Raw genomic sequence first — 12,054 nt, 5'->3', positions numbered from 1 at the left:
GCCATTCAACGCAGGTGGTGAGTTTTCGAACTTTTTCTTGATGAAAATTGAATCTGATGACCTCTTGTAAACTACTACAAAGTTTGATAACATTTTGTCCAGTGGTTTTCCTTTTATGGCAATTTCAAAATGGAACTTTAATTATAAAGACCCTGTATAATTGTTCAACTTCATCTAATGGCGAGATAATAAAGTAGAAGCATACCTGCGCAGGAGTATGCCTGCGCTGTATTACGAATTTTTCCGTCACATCCATGTGAGAAAGACTCGTGACGTCATATGCTGTCGTAATGACCACCGTTACGTATGGCCGTGACGTCATATGCTGTCGTAATGACCACCGTTACGTATGGCCGTGACGTCATATGCTGTCGTAATGACCACCGTTACGTATGGCCGTGACGTCATATGCTGTCGTAATGACCACCGTTACGTATGGCCGTGACGTCATATGCTGTCGTAATGACCACCGTTACGTATGGCCGTGACGTCATATGGCGTCGTAGCCATACGTTAGACTGGTTAAAAGATAAACCGTAACTTCCTATTCAAAATGGCACGATAATTTTAGCAATTTCATTCGGTCATACTGTCCAGTTTCATGCAATTTTTTACGTTGGTGCCTGATTCTTCATTTTTCCTTCATACGAACACCTCAATTGAAAGTTTCAAATAAATGGGTATTAGAATAATGTATGATTTTAGTTCAGTGTTGAATATTGAGGAGTACACATATCTTCTGTTCAATTTCATCCCAAATAACAGAATAAATTCATTATATACAATATACATTATTCGTATTTATTAAAATTAATTTTTTTAGTACGTATACATGTTTTTTTTATATTATTTTTTTCAGGTCGTATCATTATTGTTATATATCTAGCAACATGAATTCGCTGTCAATTTTATACACGGTTCTTATGTTGAACTCTCGATTGGCAAATTAAAAACGGATAAAAATGTATAAAACTATCAAAATATTATGCACTTAAAATATGAGTTGATTTTTTTTTTCATTTGGAACTTATATGAATGTCTACATGCAATTATATCGCTTAACTGTAGATATAGAAGTACGAAAGCAGCGATATAATAAGGGCGAAAAAACTGATGCTATCTGTCCGATTCGCAGATGCTCCACGTTCATAGTCAAACATGGCGCTGGTTCTTGCTCTGGAACCATTGTTTGGAAGCGCTTCTATTCCCAACGCATCACAAAGGACATTGTAAGCATCAACATTTTCTAAATGAGGAGATGTGTACCCTCTCTTGAAACCTGGAAACAAATCTATGTTAGAAAATATCACAAACATTAATGAAATTAAAAGACATTGCGTGTCGAGTGAAATTCAGTAATTAATCTGTAGCCGTTTTATACATATATAAGATGACTTCATACAGTTACACTTTGAAACATACACGAAACAGCCCAGTCTTCACTACTAAACCAGACTGAACTTCTAACGAATTGGTACATGTTGGAATGTGCGTGTCTATTGTGAACCTTACGTAAAGTGCGTTCCTGTGTAATGCTTGTTATGTGTAGTGCTGCCATCTGCAAGCAGTTTTTCTAACCATGAGTGAAGTGTAGTGATTGAAGATTTTATCGTTGTAGTCCTGTTGCTCTCTGTGGCGAGACTTTTTAACGGGGAGATCGGCTCGCATTACCGTTTCGGAGTTGGGAACCACAGAAAACCAACTTCAGTCAACCACCACTATGGTGACGGTGGGGTTTTAACCTGGGTCCTCGCGATGCGAGTCCGTCACTATTACCACCACAGCGGCGCTCAATCTTGACTGTATAAAGCCGTATCCACACCCGCAGCTTCAACCGGGGGAGAAACAAGTTTTGGGGTGTGGCTAGAACAGCGTGGGCTATCTTAACGATTTAGCGTAATGTGCGTCTGCTGCCTGTGGTAGACCCAAAACAAGCAACCAATGAAAAAGCATTTTATGACGTTCTGTGGCTCCTCCCCGTGTTGTAACTAGTGGAAGTATATGTATGGATATAGTATTTAGTTGTAGTAAAAAGGTACGATCTGTTGTCCGTCGTTGTTGTAATTGGTAGCGTGTGTGCCTATCGTGATGGGGGTTGTAGGTTCGCTCCCAGTTGGAAGTTTTGCTCTTTTTTTTTCTTCGCAGTTTTTTAGATTACATTTATTTATTAAAATAAATATTCTCTAAATAAACAATATTAAGGTCATTAATAACTCTACATCTGTAACTATAAATAATATTATAGACGCTGACACCCCTGTAGGCCGTACTTAGTACGGCGCGTGACTGCGGCACGTAAATGGCTCCACCACGCGCTCGGCGCCTTTTCATTAATTACGTTTGGTGGTCCGAGGTCGGTATTTTCAGGTAGTGGGGCAGGTCCCCCATCGGCGCGAGGGCACCGAGTGCGAACGAAGTTCGCTAGGATGACGAAGCCATCGAGCAATTCTCTATTTCTTTTCTAAGGACGAAGCCGTTTGCGTGCCGTAGGCTCGCACCGTACGAAGTACGGCTACAGGTGTTTATTGATTTTCATTGATTAAATAACAATTATTATTATTATTATTTATATGTAATCATTATAATAATAATAAGTTCAGTGTCACATGCACGCGAGGAAGGGGCTGCCCTTTTGATGACGTCATAAAATGCTGTTTTTTCATTGGTTGCTTGTTTTGGGTCACCCGTAGGCAGAAGCAAGTAGTATATTTTGTAGGAATAGCGTAGCCATTCCTACAAAACGGACTTCCTGAGAATCACGTAGCTCGGCCAGTATGGAACCGGCTCAAGGAAAGTACTGATAAGTCTCGTGCTTTAAAGTTCGCTGTTGATAGTGATTTGTAAAAAAAAATAGATGCTTTCTCATAGACTCTGTGACTCGATATATACAGGATGGCTCTAATTACAATATCCCGATTTTCAGGTCTATCTCGAGAGCACCAAATTTGGATAATATGCGTTCCAGAGGATGGATTCTTTTTTTTTTTTGGCAAAAAACAATTCAATTCTGAAATTTACCAACATGTCACGGCAAAAAGTGATCAGTGACGAATTATAAAAAAAAAGAACTACATTGAAAATGTTATCACCGCAGTCTCTGAAAATATTGCATGTTTTGATCCTTCCTGTAAAAAACTTTTATTTGTAAAGCTTGTGCAAGCAACAGCGTCACTTCACCAACTCTATAGTCGAATAATGAATGATAATCAAACATTTTTTGATAACTCTTAAGTTATATTAATGTTTTTGGTTGCACTTCCAATAAAGTTTCATAGTGTCTTTTATCGTTGCACGTATGAAATAAATTTTCACGTACGAACAACACCATCTATAGCACAAGGCCACCGCACGTAGCTTGTGAAGCGTAGTCAATGAAGAAGATCATTTCTCGTATTGCCATTGAATGTACTGCAAAGAAAGGTAAAGATATTGCATGCGTCAGCCTGCTATATCCAATGGCAATAGGCGAAATGGTCATCTTCAGTGACGTCACGAGTTTCGTGTGGAGGCCTTGTTCTATAGGTGGTGTTGGTACGAAGCACCATACTCACCAATCTCGATCATCTTCTGATCTACTTATACATGTATTTTCTCTTCGATGAAAAATTAATTGTGAATCCAATCACGAATGACATGTCAAAACACAAATCACACGATACACACCAGAAAGATGCAAAATGTTTTCATTTATCATACTTCATTATATTTTATGCTGATTACATTGATAATGAACGGGCAGAAATAGATATCCTCATAATTTGCCGAATCAAGAAATGTTTCTTTAAAGTTAAGGGTATTTATATTAGACATACATTTCCTTTTACGGAGGGTTGTGTTTCTAAACTTTTGCTATATCAGTGTACTGTATTTATGTATTGAGATAAATTGAAAATGGTACTTGAACGCCTTTTTCTCTAGTAGTCAAAGAGAATTAAAACCAAAGCTAAGCGAGAACAAAAAGCGAATTTATAAACACTTCATGATTCAATTCTTTCGTTTCCAAATACTGATTGAAATTTTAAATCCTCTTTATATTTCGTTTAAGCTTGATTTACTATAAACTGAAAGATATTGAAATCAAGATCCGCAACGAAACCATCAAAGGAAAATAAAGGAAATACTATACGCATCGCGTGTTTCAAGTTGGCAACTTTTCCACGAATACCATTCCTCAATAGCATTTATATCATTCGAGATTGGACGAAAGATTAAATCAGTAGTTTATTCCTTAATTAAAATCATTTGAAATGAATGAAAAATTTCAAAATAAAATGAAAATAAAGAAAATGTCAATAGAAGAATGACAGCTATCGAGTCAGTGTTGAAGATGTCTAGAAGAAATTTAGTCTTCCTCTGTCTTGAAGCAAATTTAATCTTCCTCTGTCTTGAAGCAAATGCACGAATGAAACTTATTTTCTTATTTATGGCTGATTTTAAACTTTTTGTGTGAATACGTTTTTAAAATCGATTAACTAGCGTGACGTCGCGTCACGAACGCATTACGGAAAAGTTGAGGATGGATTCGAATCACCAAAGTCTATTTTGGCCCAAAAAAAGCTTCCTCTATGTAAATTTGAGTACCAGACGAAGTGGGAAACCACTCTGTGTTCGAAGCTGCTGGGATCGTGTGACGTGAAGTCTCAACGATAATGACACGACCGTACAACAACTGAAGACATTTGCTCTTTGGGAAAACTCTAAAATAACCTCTTGATGTGAATACGTCTTAAATTTGTTATACTTGGTTCAGGCTAGTCCTCTTGAACTGTAACTAGGCGCTAAAGACATATTCACATTTAAATCTGCAGTTGTTTTGATGATACAGCTCGCAACAATTTTTTTATACAAGTATAGGTTTTTTAGATTTTTTGGTATTTCGTTATTTTTTTATAAGATAGCTACCGGTCTTTATTGTTTTAAATGAAAAGTTTCTTAGAAGTTGGATGTGATAAATGTATGGTGCTTTAAAACGAACTGAATAAAAATTGTTTTGAACAATAGTGACTGTTTCTGAGATGAGTTTTTTTTAAGGAAAATATTCTTATCCTTGATTCAGTTACGAGAAAATGATACAATACTACGAGTGGAACAATGTAATGAGATAACATTTTGGCGCTGAACGCATTTTATGGAAGAGAAGATTACGAGTATATGTATTTATGCAAATTTTAAATTTCTGAACGTTTTCGAGGGTGAAGAATATGATAAATATAAACGACAGAATTTTGAGTTTTTGTTTTCGAAACCTTCCCATCAATGTAGTCTCATAGCGCATGTGTGTGTAGAATTGTGTCAATTGAACATCGTTGATGACCAAAAGAGTGAGTTTTAGCGTCGAGGGAATTACTTGTTCAATTTAGGGAAAAAGATTTGGCGGAGAACCAAATTAAGCGCTATAAGAACTCTGATTTCTCTGATTATACCCCACTTCAATTTACGGCGGGCTCACATAAGAAAACTCTGGTGCACGTTTGCATCTTCATTTTAGTGAAAGAAAACGTTCTTATTTTTTGCTCACAGAGAGAGAGAGAGATAAATATCATTACAGCTAACAAAAAAATATCGACATTCAAGTTTAATCATGAAAGATAGATAAAAAAATAAGGAATATATACAATATTTTCAACAATCAATGGAATTGATGACTCCTATTACCAGATTGCAATTTGATTGATTGTTGAACTTTATATTTATGAAACAAGAGGAATTTTTTTGACTTCTCTGATTAGTTAAAACACATAACTAAAACTATTTTAAACACCCCAAGGTGCACCAAACCAAATTTCATACTTATACTTTCCTGAATTGCGATTTTTAAAGGCCGATAGGGGAAATTGGCACTACGGTGCAGCGAATAATATCAGACGTAGCTGAAATTATTTGGCCCATAAAGAGTCATGAAGCAGTTTCTTTATTTGAATGGCATTGACATGGTTCAAAAGTTAACGGCTGTAACTCCAAGTAATCGTTGATCATTATTCTTCACTTCTTTGAAGGAAACACTGCCTTAGAACCGTTAACTTCAATATTTTCTAATTGTTAAGGGCTCTTGGTATGAAGATACGCTCTGGAACTTTATAATATTCCTTTTCAACCAAGGAGTTTGCTTGATATCACAATCTTTGTGCAAGACGGGGCACCTGTGTGAAACTTACTGCGGCAAAGCTTTTCGAAAGACGGAATGATTAGCATTCATTTCCAATATGTTGGCTGGTCCGGCCAACTGATCTGTGACTTTGACCGAGAGGTATTTGAAGAGTCGCGAACTTAGCAGTTTTAATGTTTCGAACATAGTGGGTTTGAAATGCTAAATTTCTGAACGTGTTTCACATCTCCACGCAAATAATTCGTGTTTTGCTATCGAATCTGTTGCACATCGGATGTAGTTTTTAGAGAAAGACGATAAGGATATATTGCACCGTATCTGTAGTTATAAATATGATTTCATATGTGATTCTAATAAAGTTATTGCAAGCCATACTTTTTCCTGTCGTTGTTACTTTTTATCAATTAAACTTTCACCTTTTTTTAAAGAAGTTTATTTATCGTGATGAAACATTACATAATAATGAGAAAAACAAATTTTCATCAAGCGATCACGTGGATCTGTAGTAATGAACACGAAGTATTAACGAATATAATTACAATGCAATTTCAAGAGCAGAACAAGCAAACAAATAAAAAAGAGAGATAAATAAATACATCGAAATAAATTATTTCGCATCTATGGAATGGACAAGTATTCAGTAAGAATACAATACAGCATTTGAGATACTCACAAATACATAATGAATGAAGAATATAAAATACTAGAGTGATGCGAGAATTGTTTAGTGACTTCGACAATTAGAGGCAAACAGCAGGAAGTGTATTTATTTATAAAAATGAATTTATATAGCACTGTAGAGACCTCTGTTTTTTCCCCCCAAAAATAATCGTTGATGTTAGCTATTGAGGAAAAAAAAAACCTTTTAAACGTTTTTTCAGTAACAGCATGGGAAGGGCAAAAATATCATGAGGTAGTTTGTAATAAAATTTCGGAATAAGGTGTGTAAAGTTATTTTTCTTCTCTGTTTTGTATATTAAGGGAATATTGAGAATGTTATTGCATCTAATTTGATGTCGTTGATAACTTAAAGGGAAGACTGAGTTGTTTTTTATTAAGTAGGCGAATCGATTTATGAAGGTATAAATACCGCAATGGAAGTATGAAACATTTAATTTTAGAACAGTTACTACGCGTTAATTCTTATCTTGGCTAAAGATGTTAGGGATTTTCGCAGGTTCTACATCAGAGAGGCCAAAACACCTCCTAATTAAATTCGATCACCCTGTACATTTGCAAATACTGCACAGAGAAAATACTTAGAAAATTGTTTACTCTATATCACTACTCTTATTATTATTCAATATACTTATTTTATTACTTAATTATTACTGTACTTACTAAATAAATAGAGTCTATAGTTTGGGCAATATTTTATAAAAGTTCTTCTTCGAATCAACAAAAACTCATGAGAAATATCATGCTAAAATATTCTATATGGCAGCAGACAAACTTTTTTGAATGAAAATCTTTGAAAATAATTCGTTTCCTAGTAACCGTTGTTTTTACCTCAACAAAGTCAATATCTTTCCTTGGGTATGGCTTACGGCAAAATTGTAAATTTAGTTGGGTCCGGGGGGCAAAGAAAGCCACTAGACAGCACTAGTTGGTATGCAGAGCTTGAGCTATGAAGCGAGAGCAATGCAAAGCGAATAGAATTCCATTCTCATTGCATTGCTTGTTTGCATTGCATTGCTTTTTTCAGAAATTATTGGTGGGAGGGGGCACAATTGGCCTCAGCCCCCAAGTTCCGGCAACTATGCCATGAAGGTTTGATCTTTGGGAAGGGCATAGACACTGCTGTGTGGAAAAATATGATTTTTGGGACTCCTTGCAGTTACGAGTAATTCTTATTTATTTGTTGTATTATCATTTCTATAGTTGAAACATAGGTACTTTGTTCTTTTGTTGTAAAAAAATTGTTACCACGTATGCGGGACTCCTTCAAGCGCAGCACCTGTGCGGTCGCATCTGTCTCACACCCCGAGGACAACTCAGGGTCGATCAGAATATTTCGGTCAATTTAATCGAATGCTAAATATGTATGTAACATAAATAGCCATGGTTGCTTGCAGTGCATTTATGGCGTAAAAAATAAAATGAAAACAACATGGGCCCCCAGAGCCCTGAGGCCCTTACTCCTGCTCCGCTTTTTGTGAGCCATGACGTCAACTGATGACCTCTTAGGACAATCATGGATCAGCTATACATATTCAATGCTGTCCAATGTCTGAGCGAAACATGTTATGTGAAGCATGTGGCGAAACAAATTTCTAATTTACCTCTGCATCTGAAACAAAACCATTCACGTCTAACACCATCCGGTCAAAGCAAAGTTAACGCATGGCAAACACCAAAAGTTCCTATTTCTCAGATCACTTATTCGCGTTTAAATGGGACTAAAGGGAGGGGGAGCTCTCTGTGTTAATAATTATCATCAGAAATCCCAAAGAATTCCTCAAAATATCCGTTTTGCAGATTATCGCCTGTGAAATTCACGGATAAACTTAAAACTGTTAAAATACGCGTTTATGGCAGGAAAAGTTCAAAAAGGGCATTTTTACAAAAAAGTTTGAAAATATGCAAAAGAGGCATTTATGGCATTTTGTCTGAACTTCCGGGCACTAGTGATAACTAGGGATCGGATTTTTATGACTGAATATTTCGCTATTTTTATGCGATATAGAGCAATTTTCAAGATTTTTAGGAATTTAAACACATCTTTTAATGATTTTCAGTTTATTTTAAGGTATTTTTCATGATTTTCAGTTTATTTTAAGGTATTTTTCATGATTTTCAGTTTATTTTAAGGTATTTTTCATGATTTTCAGTTTATTTTTCATGATTATCAGTTTATTTTAAGGTATTTTTCATGATTTTCAGTTTATTTTTCATGATTATCAGTTTATTTTAAGGTATTTTTCATGATTATCAGTTTATTTTAAGGTATTTTTCATGATTTTCAGTTTATTTTTCATGATTATCAGTTTATTTTAAGGTATTTTTCATGATTATCAGTTTATTTTAAGGTATTTTTCATGATTATCAGTTTATTTTAAGGTATTTTTCATGATTTTCAGAATTTAAGGCATATTTTCATATTTCAGTAGAACGCGAAGAGGGACTTTTTCCCCAAGCTGACATTCACTAGCTTCATTTCCCACAATTGGCAATTTTTTGGCGATATTAGCAATAATTGACAATTTTACTCAATTTTGGAACAAGGTATACAATAATTGACAATTTTTCGGTGAAATTATCAACAACTGAAAATTTCTAGTGCCATTAGTATTATTTTGGAAAATAATTAGCAATTTCCCATAATTTCCTCGAGGAAATATGGTCAGCTATTTATAAAGACTATTTATAAAGAAATTTCGATTTTTATGGCGTATTTTAATGTGTTTAGGGCATAAATGCATTTGGAGATTATTCTGTCGGTTTTTAGGTCATAAATCCTAGCCCTAGTGATAACATTACCCGAATCGTAAGATTATCCATGATTCCAATCAGAGGCTTCTACTGCATCATCACACAATGCCTATGTTACGGTAAATGTGATATATAAACTGAAGAGCCAAAAAAACTGGTTCAGGCATGCGTATGCAAATAAAGAGATATTGAACCAATCAGAGTACGGCGCTGCGGTCTGCAAGGATAATATAATATATATAACACAAGTGTCTGGCATAGCTGTTAGATCGGTTACTGCTGCTACAATGGCAGGTTATCGAGATTTAAGTGAGTTTGAACGTGGTGTTATAGTCGGCGCACGAGAGATGGGACATAGCATCTCCGAGGTAGCGATGAAATTTGGATTTTCACGTACGACCATTTCACGAGTGTACCGTGAATATCGGGAATCTGGTAAAAAATTAAATCTACGACATCGCTGCGGCCGGAAAAAAATCATGCAAGAACGGGACCAACGACGACTGACGAGAATCATTAAACGTGACAGACGTGCAACCCTTCCGCAAATTGCTGCAGATTTCAATGCTGGGCCATCAACAAGTGTCAGCGTGCGAACCATTCAACAAAACATCATCGATATGGGCTTTCGGAGCCGAAGGTCCACTCGTGTACCTTTGATGACTGCACGACACGAAGCTTTACGCCTCGCCTGGGCCCAACAACACCGACATTGGACTGTTGAGGACTGGAAACACGTTGCCTGGTCTGACGAGTCTCGGTTCCAATTGCTTCGAGCTGATGGACGTGTACGGGTATGGAGACAACCTCATGAATCCATGGACCCTACATGTCAACAGGGGACTGTTCAAGCTGGTGGAGGCTCTGTGATGGTATGGGGCGTGTGCAGTTGGCATGATATGGGACCCCTGATACGTCTAGATACGACTCTGACAGGTGACAGGTACGTAAGCATCCTGTCTGATCACCTGCACCCATTTATGTCCATTGTGCATTCCGACGGACTTGGACGACAATTTCAGCAGGACAATGCGAAACCCCACACGTCCAGAATTGCTACAAAGTGGCTCCAGGAACTCTCTTCTGACTTTAGACACTTCCGCTGGCCACCCAAATCCCCAGACATGAACACCAATTTTTTTGGCTCTTCAGTGTATATATACATATTATATATATTTATATATGATTTATATATATATATATAAATCGGATATTATACAGAATAACTGGCAATTATTCATACTTGCCAATCGTCTTGGTAAGTTTGATAAATTTATCACTTTTACCGGCGAATATGCATACTACTCAAACGTCGTTGGTACATTTGGTAAATACTAAAAACATTATGCTTTTTTTTAATAATAACGTGATCTTCACGTATTCCCAAGGGATCAGCATGACCCGTCCAGGGAGTTTGCTAGTGTTAGGTTAGTGGACATGCATGCCCGAACCGGTGATTTGCATATTAACCAAGTGTCGTTGGAGAATTTGATAAATAGGACAAGTTCCAAATGTGTCCAATTAGTATGCCTAAAAGTTCCAATTAGTATGTGCGATGAATATAGTCGGACCCCGATATAATGATACAATACCTTTATGAATTATCATGTATAGTATATTATATATAAACTATATATATATATATAATATGTATATTATATAGTACGATTTATCATATTTACCAACAACGCGGCGCTTGGGTATTAAGCATAATCAACGGTGAGAGTGATAATCCTTTTAGCTCTTATTAAATATACCAACGACGCTTGGGTATGATGCATAATTCCTGGTAAAAGCGATTAATTTAGGGAAATTTATCAAACTTCTCAAAATGCTTGGTAAGTATGCATAATAATCAGTTGTTATGTATAATAACCGCATTTTTATCGCACTTACCGTAACACCTATGCATATTTTCTTTGTAGTATGTAGAATTCACACGCTAACAAGCCGAGATAGACACAAAAGTTTTGTAGCGCTCAATATCGATTCGAAAAGGGATTTTCATCGACGTTGTTAAACAGAGGTGCGTTGATTGATTTTTCTATTCATTTTACAAGAAATTTCGGATTCCTCTAGAAGCTATAAATTCTTTTTTTGCCTCACATCTTAGAGATGGGAAAGAAGGATTTTACGAGTTGGTCGTAAATGCGTCCCGTTCGGCAGTTAGTTGTAGAGCGTCTCTCAACTTCAATACATATAAGGCCGATGCGTGAATATGCTTCTCAATTTTCTTTTATTTTGCTCAACGGCCGCCTTTCTGGTAAGAGGCTGACGCCAACCAATAAATCTTCCGTTTCGACGCATTTCTGTAAAGAATGATTTGTTAGCCGTGAACGCCAAATGCCAGAAAAAAAAAAACATTCGAGCGCACGTTTGAATTTTTTTTTTGTTTTTCCGAAACAAATAATAAATTCGCAAAGAATAGTAAAGTTTACGCGAAATTTCCGTCTTTCTTCTCTTTTACTGATTCAGTTATAATGTTGGAGCTAATTTGACATTGACTAAAAACTTTT

General features: G+C 36.2%; 1 protein-coding gene across 1 annotated transcript in view; it reads right to left on the bottom strand.

The window, feature by feature from the left end:
- Positions 1 to 781: 781 nt before the first annotated feature.
- The window catches only part of LOC149067657 (glycerophosphocholine cholinephosphodiesterase ENPP6-like), a 406,701-nt gene continuing 395,428 nt past the window's right edge, over positions 782 to 12,054 (bottom strand). The window contains exon 8 of the mRNA XM_089252525.1: positions 782 to 1,279. Within this exon, the coding sequence (XP_089108651.1) occupies positions 1,059 to 1,279 (221 nt within the window). The 3' untranslated portion in view covers positions 782 to 1,058. The remainder of the gene's footprint in view (positions 1,280 to 12,054) is intronic.

The sequence above is a fragment of the Pholcus phalangioides genome, unplaced genomic scaffold, assembly GCF_987345545.1.
Source record: "Pholcus phalangioides strain wild (caught in Gottingen) unplaced genomic scaffold, Ppha-v1.0 ptg000029l_1, whole genome shotgun sequence".
NCBI classification, from domain to species: Eukaryota; Metazoa; Arthropoda; class Arachnida; order Araneae; family Pholcidae; genus Pholcus; species Pholcus phalangioides.
This window is presented reverse-complemented; position numbering and strand designations above follow the sequence as displayed.